The following is a 27,512-nucleotide window of genomic DNA, read 5'->3' on the forward strand; positions in this document are numbered from 1 at the left end:
GTCTCCAACGTAAATCTCTTTTCTTGGACTACAGCAAACACACAGATTGTAGGCAACCGTTTACTTCCTGGGATTGGTGATGAAGACAAGACCGACATTATCATAATTCCTCCCGCTTCGAACACACAGCCTGTAAGTTAACTCCTGTCAGCATTGAATTGTGAGCAAATCTTTCAAACATGTTAAAGAGCGTCACATTTCCGGCTGACGTCAGAGGTATTCAGGCCAAACACAATGTACAGATTAGCTGGCCAATCAGGGACACAGAGCTTTTCAAATCTGTGCGTTTCAGGAAGAGAGTGAACAAAATGTACGGTATGTTGAAAATGATGTGCTTTTTAACCATAAACCATGTACCAAAACAAATACACATAATAACGTTATTTTTTTAGCAATGAAATAGGTGCACTTTAAACGGTTCTGCCCCTGTGACAGCAACCTGGGGTGCATATTTTTACTATTTTTTAACAGTGTGTGATAAAGCAGAATAAACTACCCTGACTTTTATTTTAGAAAGAATGATCCAGCATTTCTTAAAATGTGTGTGCACTCTTTTAAAATTTTAAAAGTGTTGTGTGTCCATGTACCGCTACAGTATGTGCCTTTGACATTGTGATACACTTTGTATTAAAAAGAAGGGAGATTTACAGCCCAAAAGCATAAATATTACTTTAGATAAACTTTTGCTTCAAAGCACCAGAATTCAACGACTCAACTAAGCTACAAAACAATGACAGCTGTATTTATTATATCTGCCCTTTATCGCAAATTTAAACTTTGTTAGAGGACAATGTGTTTTCTTTCTGTTTTGGTTTCTGAATACATTTTTCAAACTTAGCATTTCTCCCCACAGTGAGCAATTTAATATAATATCCAAGAGGTTTTAATTGAAGTACACAAGGAACAGTATACAGTATAAAGCCTTCAAACTAACCTCCAGGAAAGGCTTTTGTTAAACCAACGTTGAGCAACTAGAAGTCTGTATTAGACAAGAATAGGACAACATTCCCATTCCTAAACATTGGTCCTCCTCCAGCTGTTCCTTTATATGTACATTAAAATTTTCTGGCTTCTTATTGCTACCTGTCCCAACTTTTTTTGGAATGTGTAGCTCTCATGAGATCCAAAATGTGCCAATATTTGGCATGACATTTCAAAATATCTTACTTTCAACATTTGATATGTTATCTATATTCTACTGTGAATAAAATATAAGCTTATGAGATTTGTAAATTATTCCATTCCTTTTTTACTCACAATTTCTACAGTGTCCCAACTTTTTCTGTTTTGGGGTTGTACCTAATGCACCTTCAACTTTATGTCTGTAACTCTTTAAATAGAAAATTTGCTTTAATAGCTCATATTTAACCCGTTAAGCTGTGCCCTAAGCGAGACACCTACCGTACTTCAATATTTTCCATGTACATTTTATGGAACGCCTACATTTACTTCAATGTTTTTTTTTCAATTTCCTTTAGTGTGTAAGTGTGTATTAATACATGTTAATGATATGCAAAAGTTACATACCCCAAAGTAAACGATGATTCAAGTTATCGTCTCCAATGTAAATCTCTTGATGTGAGAGTGAAAGGCATTTTTTAAAAAGCCACAGGAGGGCCCGGATTGATATTGTACTATACTATATATTTTACACTATTCCCTATTCTAAACCTAATCAATCATGACAAACTATATATCCCTGGAAAGCTCTAAGTACGTAGTTTTAATATTGCATCACCATTTTGGAAAAATTATGATGTAGTGAGAGTCAGTTTCTAAAATGTCACACGGCCAAAAGTGGACTCAATTTGTTTTTACACATGTATAGCACTAATACCCTGTTCTAAACCTAAACATTATTGACAAACTATATATTGTTGGAAAGCTCCAAGAGTGTATTTTTCATATTTCTTCACCATTTTGGGAGAATTATGATGTAGTGAGAGTCAGTTTGTAAAATGTCACGGGGCCACAAGGCTTAATTTGTTTTTACATATTTATAAGACTACAACCCTACTCTAAACCTATAAACAATCATGACAAACTATATGCCACTGGAAGGCTCTCAGAATGTAGTTTACATATTTCAAGGTCATCTGATGATAGAAATAATGTAGTGACAGTTTTTTGTTACATGACCCCAGGGACGGACTGGGGCTAAAAAACAGCCCTGGACTTTCTCCCAACTAGGCCCATCATCCGGCCATTCGCCCCCAGCCGTGCGCAACAGACACAAGGATGTCCTAATACTATAATAATAAGTCTGTGAAATAATGAAAATGGCTATAGCCCTATATTAATTTTGTTTGTAAAGCTTTCACAAACAACCACCAGGTCTTTGCCAATTCCACAATATTAAACACAAATATGAAAGATAATGAAAAACTGATGGAAGACAGACAGGATTTTTTTTGGTTAACCTAAAATTTGGTCAATTATTTAGCCCCCTTTCTTGTATATTAGCACGTTTAGAGTGGTAGCAATGCATGCCTGATATTTTCCCGTTTAATTCAATATCTTAGTCTTCATTGTAGCAGAAAATGTGTGCTCACTACAACCTCTCATATACAATAAAGTCAATGAAAGAAATAAAAACCAATGCAATACGATGAATGTCCACCCACAGTTTCAAATGGGGTTGGATAAATATTTTTTGCTTTGGTGTGTGTGTGTGTGTGTGTGTGATTTTGGTTAGATGACAGTTGTAGATAATACAGTTTGACAAGAGTTTACACTTTGCACACACTCACATCACGTCTCTCTCTAACAGTAGTTGCGCATTACGTTAATTTTTACGCAAGTTTTATTTATATTTATATATATTATAATGTGATGTGAAGTTAGCTCTGTCTGTCCCTCATCATGACCAGGTTGTGGATGCTCAGGCTTGCGAATTCAGGCTCACGAATTCCAAGAATCCGTGGACCAATCACGGCTAGTAGCTGCCGACTCTTCTTCCTCATTTTTTTACACGTAGCATCAAATAAGTGATCATATTAGTGCCCCTGCTGTTGGCTGTTCATATTGTGTTATTAGACTTTTTATTGCCGACGGCCGGGCGACGGCCCTCCGTTGAACGGCCGTTCTGGACTTTTCCAGAACGCACAGATTACCAATCCGTCCCTGCATGACCCCCCCCCCACATAGGAATGCATATTAATTAGTTTATATTTATAAAACTATGTAAAACTAGTATAAATCTTTAAAAATGTTGACAAACTATATTTTGTTGAAAATCTCTAAGAATGTAATTTTAATATTTCAAAACCTTTTTGGGAGTAATAATAATGCAGTGACAGTAATTTAATAATTTATGACAAAAGTATGCAGCAAACCGTTGACACCTAGTGGCCGTTGTTGGTAAAACCCCTAAAAGTGTGAAACAAACCTCATTTTTTGTGATTTTTACTTAAAATTTGGATCAGAACTACTTGAGACTTATGCCTTCTTGTTTGCATTATTACTTTTGTAAAATATTTACATTTTTATAATTTTATTGATAAAATTATTATGCTATTTATTATTTATGTAATTTTTCACCTGCTGACACTTCTGTGAAAACCCCCATTTTCACCAAAGGGTTTTTGCGCCACTTGAGGGGTTAAATGATTTTAATGAATCCCACATCAATTCTATTACAGCTGATACAGATGAACCCCCTTGATCTGTGGGTTCCCCGAAAGCTTTTACCTTTCACCCTTTTTAGTGATTTTCCTGATAAAATAAAAGATAATCTTTGCATCAAAATAAGAGGACTGTAAACAGTTAGCTGTAATTATGCAGCTGGTTGCCTATAACTTACTGTAAAAGATAAAGACTTGTTAATGTTTGAACAAACTGTTAACAGAAAATAACATAAAAAATATATAATAGCATTTAAAATCTACAGTAAGTTACTGGCAACCAGCTGCCAGTAATACTGTCATTTTTACAGACATTTTTTACAGTATATGAACCATATCGCATCCAGTGTGTGCTGATTTATTAGCGCTTATCCTTGAACTACAGCACTTAAGTCCTCCCATTGATAATACCGTACTGTTTCTGATAGTAGAAATTATATTATATATAAAAACAATAAGGCTGCAGCTCAAGACATAGGATCTTATTATAAAGTCATGCAGTTTGACGCTAAAACCCCTGTGTAAAATGCTAAATGAGTAGAATTACCATCTTTCAGTCTTCAGAGTCAGTAAAAGTTGAAAAAATGCAGTATTGAACCTGAATAATCAAAAAAAATAGATTTTTTTGACTGAACAGATGACAGATGTGCCCATGTGTCATCTGACACTCTGAACAGTGAATAACACTTCACTGACCACTGCTCACATCACTTCATTTTCTTAACAGAATATCATGTTAACTGACAAGAAAACGGCAAAGGACATTATTGAATATGTGCATCAATCCGGGAGGGTCCAGGAAAGACAATCATTATTCTTATCTTCTTAAGCATTACTCAATATGCTCCTTGTCACAGATACCCTTGCCTTGCTCACTTGGGGCCTAAAGACAAAAACATCAGAGACTCTAAAGGGTGGTTTCCTGGACAGGGCTTATGCTAGTCCCAGCCTAAAATGTATTTTTAATCTGCCTTCTTTTAAAAACATCTTGCTCTGACATATATCAGTGCCATTGTAAGGTATGTTTGTAAAACTACTTAAATGTCCTAATATAACTAAGGCCTAGTCCTGGATTAATCTGAACCCTACTGCCCCTAAGACATTTAAAACACCACTGTCGCTAAATAAAAATGACAACATTCACGTCATTTCAGTACATACACCTGATGTATATACTGGCCATTGATCCACAGAATTCTGCGGACTGAGAATTTAGCAAACAACAGTAACTAGGAAAAATCAATCTCTCCTACTAAGCCTTTGATGTGGACTAGCATATACTTAAAAACATCGTAATGAAAAACAAATGACCTCTCAAGAGCGAGACAATGCCACTGCTCATTCTAATATAGAGTTGTTTATTAAGGGTAAGAGTGGGTTGCCCATACATTAGAGACAAATTAAATGTTTGCTTTAAATATAACCTTGGCTATTGCTGTGCCAAGAACTATGCAAATATTTACATGCTCCTAAAATCCTATATGACCTCTAAAATATGTTCTTGTCTGCTGTTTTTGAACCACCTAGTACGGAGAACAATTAAAACACTGCTTTAAACTTATTTGGCTGATGTGTCTCTTGTCCATTTATTTTTTCTAAATGTTTACTGTCTGTAATAACTCAAGGTCTGCACGAGATCACTTGAGTACTTGTTAACAGGTGACAGTAAACATTTCCACTTTATCACTTCAATGCCATTACAGCTTTAAGGTTATAGTTGTCATGGAGCAACCCCATGATCATGATGGGATAACACGTACACCATATCTAACACACACATATATTGTTGCAGCCTTAACACAGTCTGTTTATTGACACTGATATCATGCATACTCAGACTTGTGCAATGTTTGTAAATGTTTGAATGTATTGTGTTTGATGTGTTTAAGATATGTGGGGATACAATGTGCATTTGTTTCTTACGTGTACTAGTGGATATGTAAAATGTGTTTGGATAAAATTTGTCGCTAACAATGCTCACTCATTGTTAGTATAAATAACCACAATAAACATGATTTCAAGTATTTATTTAAGATGTGGTTACACAATATATAACACCTGCTTGTACAACACCAGTGACCAAACCTGTATTGTTTGAGGCCCTGTCCACACATACAATGGTATATTCAAAGCCGAACCTTTTTTTGGGTGGTTGGACGTTCGTGCACAAGCAAATGCAGTATCAGGTGAGTGAAAATGAACTTTTATAAAAACTCTTTGCCAGGATGAAGACTTTGTAAACATCATATATTTTCAATTTGTAATGAGTTGATCTGAAGGCTACAACCTATTTTTTCCATTTCTATACTTCATATGCTTTTTTTGCAGCTGATCTTCACGACAATCATCCAGTTATTTTGTCAATCCAGTATTTTTTTTGTTAATATAGAGGTTTTCAGGTTGTCTTTCATTAGACTATAAATTCATGTGAAGACGCATCACACTTGCAGTATGTGGAATAAAATTCATTATTGCTGTTTAACTTGTTATGTGCTTGAAGATAAAATTGTAATTGATTATGATATGGAAAAGATTTATAATGTTTCATAATTCACAACAATATATTTGGACCTAATTGAAGATAGTCGTAGATTCTACTAGAAATTTACTTTACCAGTGCATCGCAACAAGATTTGTCATAATATTCAATAAAAACAAATTGTAGAAAAACATTGGCAAGTTTGATAAAGTTAGATTAAGGTTTTTGTTAATATCAGTTAATGAAAACAAATAAAAACCTCAAACTTGTCATTTGGGATAATGTTGAATCTTTATGTAAATTAAATCTGTTAAAAATGTGTTTTCAGGTTAATTTACTGTAGTCTGTAAATTCACAAGGAAGGTTACAACAGTCATAAACTTTATGAGTATAGCAACTTTATGCCACAAACGAACCTCTTCACACATAGATATCAGACAACTCCGGGATAGATTTGCACTGGATCCGTGCCAAAGTCAGCAGCTTCGATGCTAGAGTCGTCGTCTACAGTCTGGGCACTCAAATACTGTTATGCACATGTGATGGTACATTATACTTTTCACATGTTGCAGAGAAAAAGTCTCATAAGGATACAGTACTGACTTATTAAACCTCAGCAGATTAAGTAGTTTATCTTTAGTTTCAAGGTTACATCCCTGGCCATCACAGTGTTAATTATTAAAGATGATGAGTATGGCCTTCGTGGTCTTTATCAATGAAGGCAACTCATTTCAATGTAAGATATTGAGATTAAAACTTTTTTTGCTTTGATAAGATTAGCAGTAGAAGTGTCCTTAAAGCTGATTATTGGTGGGTTCCATTGCCAATAATATAAATGTAATTCTTTCTTTCTTTCTTTCTTTCTAGTTCTTTTAGGTTTGTATTTGACCTGTTTAAACTCACTGTTTCAACAAGAGTTTTCTCATTTATCCAAGAATCAAACCTTTGTTTAAATTCAGGTTACAACAGAATAAACCTATTGCCTTGTCAAATAAATGAAGAGTTTTGTTGATTTTTAAAAATCAAGTTTTTTGATTGTGCATTCCAATGAATATCTATCAAACTGGAGTTGCTTTGTTTTGATATAAGCCTTCATAACTTCATAACTCAAATACTCCTTATCACCAAGCTAGTAAAAAGGTTTGAAAACCCTAAAATTCCCATCATTCCCATTCATTTCATTTATTATACAGGAAAGGTTAAAAAGTAACATCGAGATACAATTTAAACAGGCCTGACTCGTAAAAACTGCATCAGGTTCCTGTTCTGCAGAACATAAAACACAATTTACACATAAAAAACACTTTTAAACATAAATACAAAGGCATAAAAACAACAATACAGTCAATGCAGACAAAACTAGGACAATTTAACCTGTTAGACCCCAGTTTTGGTTTGTCTTTTTTCAGATTTCTTGCCGCTATTTTGGGCTTAGAAAGAACCAATATATATAATAAACAAATATTTTTCTTAGAACATGAAGCAGTGTATTTGTCCATGTTTGTGTACAACGTGTTCCAGTTACACAGAATTAATTATTATCGTGCAAACATCAAAAAAATGTAATGTCCACGTATGTGAACATCCAGGTCTTAGGAGGCTAATGATCAATGAGAACAAGTGTACTGTTCACTAGAAACAGTTTATATGCCTATTTGAAACATGTGATAGATGGTATGTGATTCCAAATTTTGGTGTATGTATAAAAAAAGATTTCTGACCATAGTTGTTTATATATATTATATATTTTGTCAACTTGTTGTTCTAAAACAACATAAATGATATGTAAATACAATATGTAAATGCTCTGTTGTCTATTGTAATTGAATTATTTTGTTTAACCAATAAAATGTTGGATGACAGAGGCTGTTTTAATGAATGAAATTATATGAAACATATTGTGTGTCTAAAAATGCCTTTTTTGTGGCGGTGCCACTTATGTTGGTAACCTTGAAGTCTTTAAAGCTGTTTCCCAACTTTGCAGTGCTGTCAAAGTGCAGTCTACTGGCCCTCAGGTGGAGGTGTTCATGAACTTCGTTCAAGGACATACACACACACGACTGCTAATTTCCTAGAGGCATTTGGCAAGGGGTGGGAGGGTGGGGGCTCAATGGTTAGTTTGCAGAGCTACGTCAGTGGCTGTGGCTTGTGTTGAACCATATAAAAGCAGATTACTAGGAACATCTGGGTGCATCTTCAAGGATTACAGCCTTAGCTTTCTCCCACTGGTTTCTTCACTCCAGCAGTCATGATCTTAAGCATTGCATTGATTTGGGCTGTAGTGGTGGGGATCTGTTGCTGCCTATGGCTTATCCTGGGAGTACGCAGAAGGTAAATACCTTCAGTTTTGTGACTTAAAGCTTTAGATAGCGGCTTGTTGTTTTGGACTTTGATTATGCTAAGACAACATGACTGGATGGTGAGACTCACATGTGTTATTGGACAAGTGTCATTCTGTAGATCAGCTACATAGGCTCGCCAAATATCATAGGAAATACTGAGTTCTGGTTTTAGCTATAACATAATTTTTGCTTTGTATAGTTTTAACTTTAATTAAGATTAAATTCTCTTCTATAACTTTATTTATGCAAATCATAAATTTATGAGCTATTTAATGGATGTTTCAGGCAACCTGGGGAGCCTCCAGTGGAAAATGGTTTGATTCCTTACCTTGGCTGTGCTCTTCAGTTTGGTGCCAACCCTTTGGAATTCCTCCGCAGCAGACAAAAGAAATATGGTCACATTTTTACCTGTAAGATTGCTGGACAGTATGTCCATTTCCTTTGCGATCCATTCTCCTACCATTCCGTCATCCGCCAAGGAAGGCATCTAGACTGGAAGAAATTTCACTTTGATGTCTCTGCTAAGGTACAGTAATGTATATACTGCAAACTACATTCATGCATTTTATGAGCACACAACTATACATTATGGATTTCATCTGTAAATTAAATTGGCTATGTAATAATGCTTTGCAGGCATTTGGTCATGAGAGCATGGATCCCAGCCACGGTTACACCACCGAGAATGTGCATCAGACCTTTCTCAAGACCCTACAAGGAGATGCCCTGCCATCTCTCATTGAAACCATGATGGAGAACCTGCAGGGCACGATGCTGCAACAGGGCATTTTGAAAGCCAAGCCCTCAGAGTGGCAAGTTGATGGTATTTTTGCCTTTTGCTACAAGATCATGTTTGAAGCAGGCTACCTGACCCTCTTTGGAAAGGAGCTGGATGGAGACAAAAGCGTGGCACGTCAACAGGCCCAGAAAGCGCTGGTGCTCAATGCTCTGGAGAACTTCAAAGAGTTTGACAAGATCTTCCCTGCCCTGATCGCTGGACTTCCCATTCATGTTTTCATGAGCGCCCACAGCGCCCGCGAGAACCTTGCCAAGACCATGCTTCACGAGAACCTCAGCAAGCGTGCCAATGTGTCAGACCTCATATCTTTGCGCATGCTGTTGAACGACACGCTGTCTTCCCTCAACGAGTTGAGCAAAGCCAGGACCCATGTTGCCATTCTGTGGGCTTCCCAGGCAAACACTTTACCCGCCACCTTCTGGACCCTGTTTTACATGATCAGGTACTACACCCATACAACAAAATATTCTGCATGGTAGTCACTCTTCAGCATTATAATGAATGTAACTGTGTTAAATGTGCTGATGGAGATAAGACTTACATCAAAATAACTCTTTTCTCACTGCTTGGCTGGGACTTTTATTGCACCTGTTTGTGTTGGGACAATAATTAGCTATTCTAAAGAAAAATTACTGTTGCTTACAAGATCCTGCTTTTTTTTCAGGTGCCCTGCTGCCTTAAGGGCTGCCAGCGAGGAGGTGAAGAAAACCTTCGAAAGTTCTTACCAAAAGGTCGATCCCACCAATTCTCGACTTGTTCTAACAAGGGAGCAACTAGACAACATGCCCATTCTCGGTAAGAGACAATTACAAAATGTTTTTGTATCATCACTAAGTGTTCCAACAAGTGACATGTGAACTTAAGATTGCAATCTCTTGATTAACAGATAGTATAATTAAAGAGGCTATGAGACTATCGAGTGCGTCACTGAACATAAGAGTTGCCAAGGCTGACTTCCTTCTTCAATTGGACAACAAAGAGTCTTACCGCATACGCAAAGATGATGTAATAGCTATGTATCCCCCCATGCTTCACTTTGATCCTGAAATCTATGATGATCCAATGGTAAGTGTTTTTTGTTGTTGTATAAACTGGTGTTGTTGGAGTATTTGTTATGTTTTATAATAAATATTTTTTTCCTTCGAACAGACATACAAGTATGATAGATACCTTGATGAAAATGGACAAGAGAAGACCAGCTTTTACAGAAACGGACGCAAACTTCGTTACTTCTACATGCCGTTCGGCTCCGGGGTCACCAAGTGTCCGGGCCGCTTCTTCGCTGTGCATGAGATCAAGCAGTTTTTGTCTTTGATTCTCTCTTATTTTGAGATGGAACTTTTGGACTCTGACGTTAAAGTGCCTCCACTGGATCAGTCACGGGCCGGTCTGGGTATTCTGCAGCCCACCTATGATGTTGACTTTCGATACAGGCTCAAAACTCATTGAGATGATACGTTTATTTATTGACTGGACTGTAGATAATGTATATTTTGTGTCATGTATGGCAATACAAATGTAAATAGGTTTAAAAAAAGAAACCTGTGGGCTCCCCTTGTAGAATTTTCAGTAACATTTACTGCCTGTAAGCTATTTGTCTTCACAAAAAAATCTTATATTGTGTAAATAATAAAAAAACAGATTTTAAGGTTTACTTTTTAGTTATTGTACTTTTTAATTCATTTTATTTCATTCTTTATATTTTATTAAGTTCTAACAACTAACAGTTTCAGGAACTAAAGTATGTCGATTTTTTTTTAAATAGTTTTTCAGTATTTAAAGCAACACTATGTAGTTTTTTTACCTTTAAATAATGTCTCTAAAATTATTTCAGTGATAGAACAACTTTTAACTTGACAAATTGTACTGTTGCTGCAACCTGAGCAGTCTCCTAGCTGCTACAAGCACACTCTGAAAGTGGCGGTGGAGGGTAGGAAACACGGCCCCGCCCCTCCCCCTGCCTGCAGAAGAGTGTCTGATACCAGGCACTGTTGCGCTTTTCAACCACATGGGGGAGCTGTAAGTCATTTTTACATGGAAACTACATTGTGTTGCTTTAATTGCTGCTTTGTCTCATTGGTGTTCATGTGATGAGTGTTATTTGGATGTTTTCAATGTTGCAAAAGTAAAAAAAGAAACAATTTGAATAAACTCAAGACTGTGTAAGTGATTGTCAATACATGTATTTACAATTACAAATGAAATACTAAAATATGGTTTACAATCTCTGTTTGTTTACTGTTTCTCAAGTCTGCAGCTATGTGTCTGAAACGTGTGTAGCATCTATCTACATATATATCTATGATCCGGGTGGTGCGAAATAGTGGCGGGAACTCATTTGAATATTCATAGATCACTGTATACTAAATGAGGTAAGGGTGTAGAGGTAAGCTGTTTTAACGCATGAATAATTAGTGTGACAGGAACGATTATATAGCCTATGCTTTTATGATGCTCAAACATGCATTTTAAATGATGCAATTCTTGACTACAGGGAGACTTTAAATCATTCATTCATTCAAATAAAAATGACTAAAAAACACTAAAACTTTTTTTTACACACAACCCTTCAAATCTTTTTTTTTTATTAGATATCTACAAAAGGTGATGTATTAGATATCTACAAAAGGCCACACGCTTTTGTTTAACTTCTGGCACTAGAAGGGTGCCATATCACGAACAGTAATCATGACATGCAGAATACCTGAAATGCAGATAGATGTCAAGGACACAGCATTTGCAACCACCCTATTCTACTGATAAGGACTGAAATCAAGTATACAAATATTAAAGCAACTCATAGTAACCGAGCTGGTGATCGGGAGTCATTAGGGTACAATGAGATTGAGTTAACTCATGTACACTTTGACCTTAACCTTATTAAGTAACAGACCTGCTAGCACTTACAATAAAAGACCAAAACGGTTGGATTGAAGTCACAATCTGGGAACAATTTGTCTCGAATGAAGACAATAGACTTATCAATTTGTTTATCAAAATCTATTTAACAATTCACTCTGATATAGAGATAAAATGATTTGTTAAATACATTTTGATAAACAAATTGATAAGTCTATTACACTCTCAGAAATATAGTACAAAAGTTGTCACTGGGACTGTACCCTTTCAAAAAGGTACACCTTTGTACCCAAAGAGTGCATATTAGTACTTCAAAGATACATATTTGTAGCTAAATATCAGGACCTTTTTTAAATGGTACTGCCCCAGTGACAGTACCTTTATTTCTGACAGTGTAGACTTATGAGACTTATTACACTTATCAATCCGTTTGTCAATCAAAATGTATTTAACAATTCACTTTAAGGTAATCATTTGTGAATTCAGTTTATTGTGCATGTTGGCAGGTCTGTTACGTAATGAGGTCAATGTCAAAGTGTACTTGAGTATACTCATTCAAATTATACATGTGCCTTACTGCAGTGTCATAGATTTTTGATTGTAATCACTTTCAGTTTGGTAAATGTTACCCATGCTGATTTAAATTCATTCAATTACATATTTGTGGTTGGATAGAGATGTTAAGATCAACTTTAAAGTAAAAAAGATAGTAAAATGAGACGCCTGACATAATTTACTCATCTGCATGTTCTTGTGAATGTATCTATTTATTTCTTTACCATGTAAACCACTTTAAATTATAATTACGTATGAAGGTAAGTAAATTATTTTAGTGAACTTAACATATAATACAGTTCAATATAAAACTAATTTTTATATTAAATCTTTTCTAGATGAACTTAATGACAGAGACAGCAAACAGATGTTGTTCTGCCAATGTAAATAATACATTGCAATAGTGAATTAGTTAGCCTAAGAGCTAGATAGCCTTATCTTTTGCAGAGTTGGAACTATTTGTGCAAGACAAAGAGTAACAAACGTCTGTTACACTATACACTTATCGTAGGTTACTATCATTCTTGCTAAACTTCTGTATTCTACATAAAAAGTTTAGGCTATTGCATTTGATGTTGAGTATCTCTATAGCTTTATTTAGTAAGTAAAAGTAAGCTGAGGGTGTTATTGTCTTAACTGCTGTGTAAATATGACCTCAAGGCAACTGAGAGTTAGGCCAGTGCTGCAGATATGTGCATAATGTGATCCAGTCTCTGAAAACTGAGCTAAAGTCATTTATTTTGCGATTTACTGTTTTCTACACAAAATCATCCAACATAACGAAAATAATTCTGTGAAAATATAACCTCGATAACCCTGCTTTGACCTTTTGCTGTGCCGCCATATCAGATTGGATTTGGCTATTGGATATCAAAAGCTTCAGCTAGCCAAGAACTGTCAACTACAAAGACATACAGTTCATACATAGATGTTGCAATCATATGCCAAAGGTGACACCATATCTAAAAAATTTTATAATTACAAATGAACAAAGCTAAACTAAAAGCCATATTAAAAAATGTATTGCAGATTCTCAAGAGATGTACTTTAACAAGACAGGTTAGTTGTTGTCATCTCGAAGCCCGATTTACATTAGTGTGGTGAAAACTTGCTGCTACCGCTGCCGGTGTTTTCACTTCATTTTCCGTTACTGTACCGGCTGACGTTTCGCCGCCGTCGCGAAGATGCGGCAGTTGTGTTCAGAAAGTGATCAAACATGGGCGGTTTCACATAGGGGCGCTGTAAAGGGGGGGTAAACAATGACGATTCTCGGGGCCAAGAGTAAGAGGGGGCCCAGAGAAGCCCCCAAAATTGTGGTGCTAAAAATATTTAATAGTAAAAATTATTAACTTTAAATTATTCTATTTGCTGTTTCCTGGTACCAAAAAAAATTATTTGTTTAGAAAACACAAACGTCCGTGGGCCCCTTTCCCCTCTCTCAATTATCATAAAATGGTTCAGTCCGCCCAAATTGTATAATCCAGGCAACACAGCTTGACTTCACTTATAGCGCCGGCAGAATATCAACTTGACTGACAAGGAAGTGAAAATGCCTCAAAAATCTGGAAGTCAAAAACGGAAAAATCAAAGAGTCGACATTATGTTACCCAATTTTTCACAAGAAAAGGTGGGTTTGTAAGTATGCCTAAATTGTTAGTGGACTGCCCGCCCGTGACAATGATCATAGCCTACGGCACTTTTCTGTGCTTACGCGCACGCTTTGTACATGAGGCCCCAGGTCTCTACGGTAGCATTTTTCGACAAGTAAGCACGTTTTAATAGAGCCGGGTGCAGCGGGTGTACGGCTTTGCCTCACAGGCAGCCGTTGTCGGCATCTTTGTACGAGGCTCCGCCGGTCTTTATTTAATAATTTTTTTATATTTTAACTGAAAACAAGAAAAAAATACTAAGAATTTTAAATGTTGCGGTTAAAACGACTGCTGGTGGCCGTTGATAAAGTGCATGATAAGGGAACTCAATTTTGTCCCCATGTTAGGTCAAGAAAATGCTGGAAAAAATAACAATACACAGTTTTAGTTAAACGTTCAAGACTTTTTGTCTTTTGTAAATGAGTCTAGTTTTAAGACAAATTAATATACAATTTAGGTGAAATTGTCCTTAAAACAAGCAAAATGATCTGCCAATGGGGTGAGAAAAAAATTGTGAAATAAGATTTCTTTATTCTTAAACACTTAATTGAAGTAAAAGTTTCTCACCCCATTGTAGTCAAAATACCATAAAAGCGCATGATTTTATCTAAATTAATTTGAAAAAAGTCTCAGCTGTGTTGGGGGTCCTGTCAAGATTCTTTTCATGGGGCCCAAAATCCTTAGCAGCGCCCCTGGTTTCACAGGTGGAGCTGAGGTGGTCTGCTCGTGGTGCCCGTGTGCCCATCTGCAAGATTAAAATATTTGCACCAATGGGGCACAAAATGCTTACACTACTGTGTGAAACGCGTCTTTTTGTGCTGTTGTGTTTTGAATAACACAACGGATAAAGTGACACAACACATGACATGTCATGTCACGAGCAGTACTGTCCTGCCTAATATTTAAGTGATTTATTACACTGAAGTGTACATGAGTATAACACACTGTACTAATACAATGCCATAATATCTTTATCCAAGGACACTGAGTAATTTCAGTAGTTTGATTTGTACATTTGACTGCATTCTTTTTCATTTCTGAATTTTTACTTCGAGCCTTTGATAACAGATTGATAAAACTATTGGAAAAACTGGAAAAGCTATTATATTGCTGGACACTAAAATGGTATTTACTATTACGTGACTATTTCTTATCTTTTGTTATTACTGTATAAGTTGCATGGTGATTTAAGCTTTTTTTTCTTAAGTTACAGGCTATGGCTCAATGACATTGTTTTGATGTAATATTTATATAAATACTTAGCCAACATGCTCATTTCTTATACAGTATATGATATGGGTTGAGGGTGGTGGTGGGGGGCCCACATAAATATTTTTTCAGGGGGCCCAGAATTCTCTAGCTACGGCCCTGGCTCTGTGGCTACATGTGTGTGCTGGTGACAGTGAAAAAATGAACACATGTGAAAGTGCAAAGTAAATTCAGCACATGCTTACTTATCAACATTTTTTTTAAGCCAGTAAGATTGCAGGATAAGGTTTAGGGTCAAATTTAGGTTGTGAGCTGGCGTGGCAGGTGTCATCAACCTTTTATTATCCATCTGGTTTTAGTGCAATATACACTAGTCAACATTTGAAGTGGATCAAAAAAGTGCATCATAAACAGGGTTTATGTAAAATGTAAGAAAACTTTAATGAAATTATAGTGACTATAGTGTAGTTGTTTGTTTTATAATTAGGTTTTTGTTAGGACATGTTTCTTTGACATGAAGGTAATTAAAATAAAAACCACATTAGTATTATGGTACAAAATGTTTCTTTGTGTTTGTGTGTGTGCTACTCGATTTGTTTTGAACTTCTTTATTGTACCTGCAGTACCACATTTACATGGAACACACAATTCTTCATTGCATAATGTTCTTGCAGGTTTTATATCATTTGGCTGTAGGAAATATCCATTTCATCAATGCATTTTTGTTCACTGTAGTCTAAAGTTTCCCTTATTGAAATAGCTTTAATATACAAAACGCTAACATCTCACATCTTAGAAAAGCTGCATGCTGCATTTTATATATGGGTCAATGACATGACATTAATATTTTTGTGTCCAGCGGCATTATTTACTATAAAAATAACTTGATACATTTATGACGTGTGTCACTTTATTCTACAAAACCTATTTTGTTTAAATACATTTTCAGTATTTTTTAATAATTAAAAAAGTTAAACAACTGTTAAAAGGGGTGCTTAAATTATAAAACATTCAAGATACTTGATACAGGTGGTCTTTATGGCTGAATAAAACGTTTGTAGAGTTCTCTCAAATACTGAAAAATAGTTACTTTAATGTAACAGGTAACATAATTATTGCTTATTATGTTTCAACATATTTACTTGGGAATGATACAAACAGGCACATTAAAATTTATAAAGAGACCTCGCCATAGGCCTAATGTAATTTTGACTTTGACCACTAGATGGCAATATATTTCCATGACTAAAAGTGAGTTTGTGTCAACGCACTATAGTCTTGAAAACATTGATTCGGTCAGTATTAATCGGTCGCAACTTTAGTTTCTTTACAATGGTGGTCTTTCTTACAGTGCGTGCCACTCTCAAACAAATTCAATTAAATCTGCACATTGTCTAACTAGGGTTTAAGGTCAAAAGTAATTGAAAAGGTTTAATTCTTCCTAATGAAGCTTATGGAAATGTGGCCGTGCCACATCGAACTACAGCTATTAAAGGAATAGTCCATTTTCTTAAAAGAAAAATCCAGATCATTTACTCACCACCATGTCATCCAAAATGTTGATGTCTTTCTTTGTTCAGTCGAGAAGAAATTATGTTTTTTGAGGAAAACATTGCAAGATTTTTCTCATTTTAATGGACTTTAATAGAGCCCAACATTTAATACTTAACTCAACACTTAACAGTTTTTTTCAACCGCAATCATTCATGACAATCATTTCGCTAGATAAGACCCTTATGCCTCGTTTGTGATCATTTATAGTCCTGTGAAACTCTGTTGAAACAAACTGTTAAGTGTTGAGTTAAGTATTAAATGTTGGGCTCTATTAAAGTCCATTAAAATGAGAAAAATCCTGCAATGTTTTCCTCAAAAAACATAATTTCTTCTCGACTGAAGAAAGAAAGACATCAACATTTTGGATGACATGGTGGTGAGTAAATTATCTGGATTTTTCTTTTAAGAAAATTGAATATTCCTTTAAAACAATATAAGGTAGATAATTGATTTATGTGAATGTACCTTGAAAACAGCCTTGGAACATTTATTTTTGACTGCCCAGTATGGAAATAAATCAGATGAGGTAAAGCTGCCCACATAAAAATTTTTGGTATACTTTAATATTAATTGCAGTAAAATTCTTAAATATAATAGTGTTTTTAAACCTTATAATAGTACATATTAAAATATACTGCTGTATAATTTACTATATTTAATACTGCAGATAGTATAGTAACCTATTCATTAGCATAAGTGTAGTAATTACTGCAATATACATACAGTAAAGTATACTGTATAGTATGGACAGTTCAGATGGGCACTAAAGACAAAGTTGCATACTTGCTCATGTATTTTCCCTGTACTGAATGAATGACATCATTGTGTAGTATGCAGAATATTTTCAGATTTAAAAACATACACAAAATTGTTCTTTTAGTTCATTGTTTATGAATTGTATCAGCTCTATGGCAGGTCAGGAATGCGTACTTGACACAGGGCGCTGTGTTCGTGGCTGGAAAATCTATTGTTATTATTATACTCTGCATCAACAGTACTGTGACCCAGTTGTAAGAGATGATTGAGGATGAAAATTAGTGCGTTCATTATACATAAACTTAAGCTTGACCTTTCTTTCTGTGCGCCAAGAGTTACGAGGGAATAAATCTTTCAAATGATATCCAATATAAACATTTTGCTCGGAATTCCCGGTAATGAACACACTTGACACGCTTTGATTATTTACTGCACAAAAATGCAGGTTTGCCTTTATTTATTTTCAAACACAATAAAAACTAAATAAGAATTATTCACATTGTTGCCTGGATCGATTCTGTCAAAACAAATGAACAGAAAAACATCCCTGGAACTCTAACATAATTACTCAGAAACACCTACAGTTAATTTTTTCCTTCATAAATAGGCGCAAACAAGTACCATAAAAAGATCTCATATAGACACAGTGTAGAGGAATAGTAATGATCAGCCATATGCCGGGGTTATACAGCAAACTCTCCAATCTGCCACTGTTTCTTCTAATTAACACCATATAAGCATCTGACAGTTTCATACACATAGTTTGGATGACATTAATCAATATGCCAGAAGTGATACAAAAGAAGTATTTTGCGTAATACAAAATAAACTTTTTCTTTAGTACTTTCTTAAACGAACCCGAATCGTCGTTTCATTGCATGCTACCTCACAGGTTGTCGGAATCAACCTTTACTTTATTAAACCTGGTAAAAGAAATACTTCTTTAGTCTCTTTTTAGTCCAATCAACTGCGACTTTCCATGCCAAGCACTTTCTCCTCTCGGCCGATTATCCCTCTTTGAGTTTGAAACGAACTGGTGCGGCCCAATTCAAAATCACATTGTTACTAGAAAAAAAGTTTAATTCTTATACTCTAGGAGTAACACAGATTTATATACAGTTTGAAACCCATCCGGTCGCTCGTAACATTTCTACGAGCCACTGTTTTATACTTACAACAGAACTCTCTCTTTCTAAGGCAGTTGACAAGAAAAGATCATTATAGAGAGGAAGAATGATACAACGAGAATAGGGGGTGAGAAAGAAATGCAGGAGTCATATCATCCACATTCTTTTGTGTGGGTTTTTCTCTCGTTAATTTTTTTTTCCAGAATGCGATTTTCCTGTTTATACAAAATAAGTTCTGTTTTGGTTTTCGTTCTGCTGTTTGTAAGAGCTTGGAGTTCCTGACACACAGCAGTAAGTGCTTAGAAACCGGTGGACTGACGCAACCTTCCCGCGAGGCCAATTGACCTACGCAATTTCTTAAACCGTGAACACGAGTCTAGAGTTTTTCATACGCCGCCTCTTATTATTATTATTATTATTAGGTACGTAACAAGGACCCAGAACAATAGGAGGCCAATAAAAAGTCCCTAGCATTAGCGAGGTGATTGCATTTAAACAAATTTAGCATACAATTTACATGTTCATGCTTTGATGTTTTAAATTCTATTTTAAAGATCCGAAATATGTCTGAATGTCAGAAGCTAAAAGGAGATACAAATTCCACACCCACCACGGTCGGTGTACTAAAGTGTGAGCCATGGGAAAGAAAACATTCAAACATTGTTTTGCTGATGCGTGGATTGTGTCTAGTCTAAAATAAGGCCTGAATAATCAGGCCCTAAATAGCTGTATTGGGATGAGGAACTGCCTTGGTCCTGTGAGCATGAAGGATCGTGTGGGTGATGATGTCAATCAGGTCAGATACAGGGCTTTGTCCCTCTGCAGAGCGCTGTGGAGGGAAATATAAACAAATCAAAATGGCTGCCACAAAAATCAGAAACTGATACATAAAATGATTGCATTGAAACTTTATTCCATTTTTAAGAATTTTTGTCTCTCAGTGATCCTGTTAAACATCCAAGATTTATGTTTATGACTTTTTTTAGAGGCAGTGGAGGAGTCAGCACTCACCCGTTGCCGCAGTAGTCAGAGGTCCAGTCCAAGCCCTGGGTCGGTCCATTCCTGCAGCCAGTGCGGTAGTCCATTGAAGGGGACAGACCGGGTCCGCCGGAGGATGTGACATTTACCATGCTCTGATACTCTGCCTGAAGAGGGAAACCCTGAGAGAGAGAGAGCACAATAGAAGGTATTATATACTGTACTGCAGGTCACATAGCAGGACACATAGTGCAGATATATGGGAAAAGTAAATTGGGTATGTTAAAGTAATCATTAATTTCCCAGAAAATCTTGAGCAACCTCTAAGATCAAAATCTGTCTGTGAAATCCGGGCCAAAGTCTTATAATCTAATGATGAGATTAGGAGCATCAAAGTTTCATTTCAATAATTCATTTCACATTGATTAAGTAACATGGCCTTACGTAGTCAACATTAAAGATGCCACAAAATGTTCTTTACATTATGAATGATGATCTAAATCACAAAATATGACTTGGTTACATACTGTATAATACACTCTAAAATGCTGGGTTGCTTTAATCCATGGTTAGAGATTTGGACAAATCCAACTGTTGAGATAAATTAACTAAGAAAACGTGCATATTTGACCCAACTTGGTTTGCAACAACGCAGCTTATAGACCAGGGGTGTCCACTCCTGCTCCTGGAGGGCCAGTGTCTCTGCAGAGTTTTATTCCAACTCTAATCAAACACACCTGATCCAGCTAATCAAGGTCTTACTAGGCAGACTAGATACTTTGAGGCAGGTGTGTTGAGGGAAGTTTTAGCTAAACTCTGCAGGACCCCGGCCCTCCAGGACCGACTTTGGACACCCCTGTTATAGACGGTTTCAGCAGTAACAACACAAACAAACGGCTTTCGTGGAACTCGCGTAACTTCCGGTAAACTCAGCTAAGAATAAATAACAACAAAGTCCTTTTAAAGTAGTTTATTTATATAACAAGCAAAATAAACAACAAGTAGATTGCCTTAGTTCATATTCCATAGCTAAAACGACATTGAGCTAACGTTGCTGTGTAAAATGTGTACTATAATGTCTACAATTTTAAATGGACACTCCACTTTTTTGAAAATATGCTCATTTTCCAGCTCCCCTAGAGTTAAACATTTGATTTTTACCGTTTTTGGAATCCATTCAGCTGATCCCCGGTCTGGCGCTAGGACTTTAAGCATAGCTTAGCACAATCCATTGAATCTGATTAGACTATTAGCATCACGCTAAAAATAACCAAAGAGTTTCGATATTTTTCCTATTTAAAACTTGACTCTTCTTTAGTTACATCGAGTATGAAGAACGACAGAAAATTAAAAGTTAATTTTTGCCTGATGCTAATGGTCTAATCAGATTCAATGGATTATGCTAAGCTATGCTAAAAGTGCTAGCGCCAGACCCAGAGATCGGCTGAATGGATTCTAAACTAGTAACAATCAAATGTTTAACTCTAGGGGAGCTGGAAAATTAGCATATTTTCAAAAAAAGCCCTTTAACTACAAACCCATTAGTGACCCTTTAACTACAAACCGGCTGCCAAACCTCCCTATAGACGGTTTCATCGGACGCACGTGCGGTGATGCGATACGCGTCTGGTCCCAACTTTACTTCCGGTTTCAGCTTTTTTAGTTGCTAAACTAAACTTGAACAAATACCTTATCGAAAATAAAAAAAATTCTAAGTTCTTCTAGGTTTCCTAGGTAATCTATGTGTTGTTTATTTTGCTTGTTATATAAATAAACTACGTTTAAAGTACTTTGTTGTTATTTATTCCTAGCGCAGTTTACCGGAAGTTACATGTAGACCACAAAAGCCGCTTGTTTATGTTGTTACTGCTAAAACCGTCTATAGTGGTGATCCACACTCTAAAAACAAACGGTGCTATAAAGCACCAAAAGTACACTGTAAAAAAAATCCGTAGAAATTACAATGTTATTGCAGCTGGGTTGCCGGTAATTTACCGTAGATTTAAAATTATGTTATTTACTGGCAAGAGTTTGTTCAAAGTTAAATAAATGTTAAATATTAACAAGTTTTTATCTTTACAGAATATAACTATACAATAACAGCCTCATGCAAAGCATTCTGGGAACCAGAAATCATCATCAACCTTTTTCTGTTTTTTGCTTCAGATTTTGTTTCCCAGAATGTTTTGCTTGATGCTGTTTTTTTAGTTTTACTCTGTAAAGACAAAGACTTGTAAATGTTAAATGTTCATTTAACTTTGAACAAAATGTTGCCAGTAAATAACATAAATTTAAATCTACGGTAAATTACCGGCAACCCAGCTGCAATTTCTACGGATTTTTTTTACAGTGTAGTTCTTTGCTCGTAATCATAGAAGAACCGTTTTTAGTGCCATATAGCACCGGTGAAGCACCAGTGAAGCACCTGTGTAGAACCAAATAGTGCTATGTAGAACCATATGTATGATCATGCATGATCGCAGTCCCCTTGTCTTTAGGAAACCAAAACATTTTTATTTTTGACGAGGTATTTGTTCCAGAGTTCCTTTTAGCCACTAGTCAGACCATTAAATAAACAAAAACCGGAAGTTAAGTTCCAACCAGACGCGTAACCTCGACAACGCACATGTGTCCGATGAAACCGCCTATTCTATAGTGTAATAAATTATAAATAAAAGGCCATTGGGTTTAAGACACAAAAGCTTATAAAGCATATATTTTTCACAAACATCCTATTATCTAGGTAGGACACCATTATAAAGTTTATCTCAACTACAATATATAATACTATAACGTTTAAATATAAAACAAATGACATTTCATTATATTGGTCTCAGCTGAGCCTGGCCTCTGAATGCTGAATTTCAGGAATAAGCAAGAGAGAGAAACCATAGCAAAGCAGAAATCACCTCGCCCAATCTAATTTCACCAAGTAAACATCCTACACGATCTGAAGTGGACGTGATGGCGGTGTAACGCAGCCAGCCTCCGATGAGCATTAATAAGGAATTGAACTCGCTGGTTGGTTGGGAAGGGAGGGGGGGTGAGACTGTTGGGGAGGCAGACGAAAAATAAACGAAGCAGATATTCTAATTTAAAGACTTCTTCTCTGTTCTTAGCCTAAGAAAGAGTGCATGTGAAAGGGAAGTTAATCTGAGTGGTACACAAGAGAATCTGCCTGAAAGAGCAAGACAGCAGGTGGCTGCGTTTTTCCCCCTCCAGAGATTCTACCTATTCATGAATTGTTCCTCAAATTCTTCTCCTTCATTCGATCACAAAGGCTCCATCTGCCCCTTTGTGTCCCTCCCCCCGACAACACCGCCCCACCTCCCCCCACCCTGCCTCGGCGCAGCGAAAAAGTTGAACCGCGCGTTTATGTTTGCTCTACGCAAATATGCAAAAATGAACGAGGATTATTACTCCCCTTTGGATTTGGAAACTCTCCCATAAAGGCAGGATCTGTGGAACAGGCTTAAGAAGTCTCCAAACGGTGGAGAGAAAAGCCAAGTTAAAGCATTCGTGCTTTCCTTCAAAAGATTGACACAGCCATACAAGGAGCCCTGTGGTAATCTGAAATTGGACTTCAGACAAATTCACACTGTAATCTGCATGAAAATTAGACAGGTTTTTTTTTACTTATGACGATGATGATCCACAGAAATAGTTAATTTTCCTGCTGAGGAGTGATAAAAAGAAGCACATGAAATTCAATCAAGTAGTTGCTCTTTTAAATACGACGTTTCCCAGAATTCCCAGCGGGCACAGGAACAGAATTTTTCAACAATAGGCCTTTTATATTCAAATGCAGATGGATTTATTTTCCGGCGACATTTCAATCGGAAATGCGAGTTTTCATTTTAGTTTGTGTTGGAATTAAATTGCCATGCAAATAAATAAATAAACAAATACACAAAAACTAAAACACACAAAATAAATAATACTAATGACTTTTTTATAACTAAGTTCTCATTGTCGAAGCAGCGGATCCCTCAGTAAAAGATCAAACTGCTGTCATTGAATAGCGTGTCACCTGTTCTCCTGACCACCTGATTCATCTCTCTTTATAAAGCTAATCTCTGTTTACCCCAAGACAATGCGATCCTCCGCCCTGTCTCTCCCTCCCTCTCTTTCTCTCCAGCACCAGCCAGTCCTGCCTCCCAGCTGATGCTCATCTTTTAAAGAGCTTCAAGGCACAAGGGTACTATTCATTAGAACCTCATTACAACCTCATCTCAATCCCACTGAAGTTCCACCACAACTCAGGGCTATTAGGACACGAAACGGATCAGCACCAAACTCTTAACGACTTTCTCACCATCACAGCGAGCGTTTAAAGAGACTTAGGCTTCAAACCTCTCCTTAACCTCTATTTAAGATCTCTATTAGGGGAATGAGGGTTTAATTAGCGCTGATGCTAATAATAAGACTGAGTGCACTTTAGTTGGGGAAGACTACTTTAGCTGTTGACTAACGCAGCTCCTTGCTCACTTGTTAAAGCAGACGAATGTGTTATTCCTAAGAAGGTCATTTTCTCTTTAATTAAATCTCTTGGTCGGTGTGTGTGAATGGGCCGAGCCTACATTTAGTTTCTCTTATCGGTGCTTTTGTCTACATGCTAAATAAATAAATAATAAACATTTTGCCGAAAAAAAAAGGAGAAGAGCTTTCTTCTATACACTTTAGCAAAGAACTAATTTCATTTCCTTCGCCCCAGCCTGAAAAACTGTTTTCATCAGATAGCCGAGGCGTTTTGTCTTCCACGCTGATGTATTCATCAATCTCAATGTGAGGTTTTTTGTGCAACCTTAAGTCACATCCAAATCCTAATGCATCTGTTTATTACAGAGAGAAAATTGAAAATCTGTCTGTGTGATACGCTGGGATTTTTTTCGCACAGCATGGACATAAAACAAGCTGGCAGATATTAATGGTTTCTCTCTTGACCTCATTCGCCAGCGTGAGAGATAGGCTGAAGGGGCCGGAAATGATGAAAAATGAAACGGCGCAGCATCTGCTGCATAAACAGCACTTCCTTCAGCACTCTCACATTCATATATATATATATATATACACACACACACATAGGCTATCTATCCTACGATAATGTAGAATGGAAATTGGAAAATATGAGGCCAGGCAGGTTCCTGAAGAGGTTTATGGAAAACAGATAGGAAGAGAAGTCGTCTTTTAATTGGTCGGACACGGTGTCCGTCACGGCTCTATTTTTGGTCATAGTTTAAATTAAATCGCAAATGTTCCCTTGATTAAATTCAACATGTAATGCTGTCTACAACCCATTTTATTTACGTATTGATATATTCTAAGTAAAACCATTATGTCAAAGAAAGGAATGTGGAATAAGTTTTGGAAATATGTGACCGTGGACCACAAAACCAGTCATAAGAGTCATTTTAAAAAAATTGAGATTAATACATCCTAGGCTAAATAAATACGCTTTCCATTGATATATGGTTGGTAGGGATAAGAGATATTTGGCCGAGATAAAACGATTAAAGAGTCTGAGAAAATCGCATTCAAAGTTCAAAGTCTAAATGAAGTCTATAGCAACATATATTACAAACGAAAAGGTTTGTTTTAGCGCTCTCTACTGGCTTTCTGAAGTAATGATGTTTTCAAGTGAATTGGGAAAGCTTTAAGGTGCTGTAAGCGAATTCACGCGTTTTAGACCATAAAACATTTTTTGTTACATACAGCAAACATCTCCTCACTATCTGCTTGCTGCCTGTCCGCTGATCAAACTGTAAAAAACGCGATCTCTGTAGACAGCCCAGGCTTCACAAACGGCAATAACAACACAGTGGCCAAACCTAGCACCACAAAATAAAACAAAGTGTTCCAACCAATAAACGTCAAAAAGGATTTGGGAGTGGGGGTTGGGCGCGTTCATGAAAGCACGGAAGGGAGGGGGAGGAGTTAGCTACGCTCCGTCTGTTTGAAAACAATTCAAACGTCAACAAAAACTAACGTCTCGCAGATTCGCTTAGAACGCCTTTAATGGGAAATCCCCCAAATGTGGGTAGGACAGAGCGCAAGTTGGTTTGTGAGTTTCGCAAATTTTTCGCTATTTTGCTGCATCCACTCACAGAAATAAAATAATATATATTATTATAAAAATACATATATTATTATTAAATAAAAATAATTATATATTTATGGTAGGAAATTTACAAAATATCTTCATAAATAATATACTAAATATTTTCGACATAAAGTAAAATCGATCATTTTAATCCAAGCAATGTATTTTTGGCTTTTTCTACAAATATACCCTTACGACAAATATACCCTTATATTTCTATAGGACAGGGTTGGATGAGAGGGGTTACAAAATAAAAGGAATTGATGATGTTATACAAAAAAAGCTGTTTCAGAAGCACAGCAAGTTGATGAATCTTGATAAAATTACATTTTTTAAGTTGCCAGCCAGCGCCAGCATTTTTCTGGATTTTTACAAAAGTTTATTGCCTTCCAGAAAATGTTCTTCTTAAAATATATAAACAATTTATCAAATGAAAGATCAGACCATCTGCTTTCAAACAAACAAAACACTTTCATCCTACATTCATTAGTTCTTTTTTTATCACCTCTCAAATATGGGTAGGTTTCTTCAAAAACACCAAATTTTCAAAACACCAAAAAAATCAGAGATAACCCAATTTTTGTGAAGGACTTTTGTAAGAGATCAGATGCAGAGCGATCCTCAAAACTTACACGGATATACAGCTGTTTGCCCTAGGGCGATACTTCCGGGTTTTATAAGTTGCGGAAGAGTATTGCAGAAAGCCGGAAATACTCGTTATTGGCAGGGAAAGAGTAAAGCTGACTTTTAATGCGAGTTTGAGAGTATGGATTTCAATATTGCAGTTTTTTTGGTTGTTGGGGCAAACACTACTCGGTGCTTTCTTTCATTAAAGGAAATTTGTATGAATGTTTTGAATACTCAGAATGCATTAAACGTCAAAAGAAAAAGTGCATTATTCCTTTAGGAGACTATCTGTAGATCTTAGGTCCACTTCTGTTGATCCAGTAATCAAACTTAGCTTTTGATAACAATTAGCCAATAATCTCAAAATGACTATTTTTGGTTGATATGTATTTATCACTAGCATTGTTTGTGCATTGTTAAGCAGTAGCTATTTACTGGTCTTACCTGGGCCATGGAGGGGGAGTGCATGGGCAGCGAGTGGCTGCTGAGCTGCTGCTGTTGCTGGTGGAGGCTGAGATGCTGATGTAAGGGTGGGCTGATCTGCAGAGGAGGGGGGGACGAGCCCGCCATGCTGCCCATGCTCCGGGACGCGCCGACTCGGGCAAGGCCCTGCTGCATTGGTGGCAGGTGGGAACTGAGTCCCGACTGCTGGTGGTATGGATGACTCATATAGAGACCTGGGTGAGACTGACCAGCACCAGAAAAAACTGGTGGCTTGGGTCCAAGCATCTGGGAAGCCTGCGATGCCTTCACATCCCCCGGGTCATTGTAGCTCTAGACGATACAGAAACATCTGCTTTAAAGCAAACATCTCCACACTGGCAAACAAAAACGTGGCTTCTGAAACGTCAATAG

General features: G+C 36.5%; 2 protein-coding genes across 2 annotated transcripts in view; one reads left to right on the forward strand and one right to left on the reverse strand.

Moving 5' to 3' along the window:
* Positions 1-8,292: 8,292 nt before the first annotated feature.
* On the forward strand, positions 8,293-11,808 carry cyp7a1 (cytochrome P450, family 7, subfamily A, polypeptide 1). Its single transcript, XM_065276201.2, has 6 exons — positions 8,293-8,433; positions 8,730-8,970; positions 9,081-9,685; positions 9,908-10,038; positions 10,130-10,308; positions 10,393-11,808. The coding sequence occupies exons 1-6, from the start codon at positions 8,351-8,353 to the stop codon at positions 10,690-10,692; spliced, it is 1,539 nt and encodes a 512-aa protein (XP_065132273.1). The 5' UTR covers positions 8,293-8,350; the 3' UTR covers positions 10,693-11,808.
* A 6,440-nt stretch (positions 11,809-18,248) lies between these two features.
* The window catches only part of tox (thymocyte selection-associated high mobility group box), a 62,705-nt gene continuing 53,441 nt past the window's right edge, over positions 18,249-27,512 (reverse strand). The window contains exons 8-10 of the mRNA XM_065276202.2: positions 27,102-27,431; positions 19,964-20,112; positions 18,249-19,781 (exon numbers count right to left, since the gene is read on the reverse strand). Coding sequence (XP_065132274.1) covers positions 19,745-19,781; positions 19,964-20,112; positions 27,102-27,431 — 516 coding nt within the window. The 3' untranslated portion in view covers positions 18,249-19,744. The remainder of the gene's footprint in view (positions 19,782-19,963; positions 20,113-27,101; positions 27,432-27,512) is intronic.

The sequence above is a fragment of the Paramisgurnus dabryanus genome, chromosome 6 (genome assembly GCF_030506205.2).
Source record: "Paramisgurnus dabryanus chromosome 6, PD_genome_1.1, whole genome shotgun sequence".
In the NCBI taxonomy this organism is placed as follows: Eukaryota; Metazoa; Chordata; class Actinopteri; order Cypriniformes; family Cobitidae; genus Paramisgurnus; species Paramisgurnus dabryanus.

Bases quoted from the DNA above. Each gene is read 5' to 3' on its own strand.
- cyp7a1 (XM_065276201.2), top strand. From the start codon at position 8,351: ATGATCTTAAGCATTGCATTGATTTGGGCTGTAGTGGTGGGGATCTGT. The intron at 9,686-9,907 runs GTACTACACCCA...CTTTTTTTTCAG, and splicing joins ACCCTGTTTTACATGATCAG to GTGCCCTGCTGCCTTAAGGG. The intron at 10,039-10,129 runs GTAAGAGACAAT...CTTGATTAACAG, and splicing joins AGACAACATGCCCATTCTCG to ATAGTATAATTAAAGAGGCT.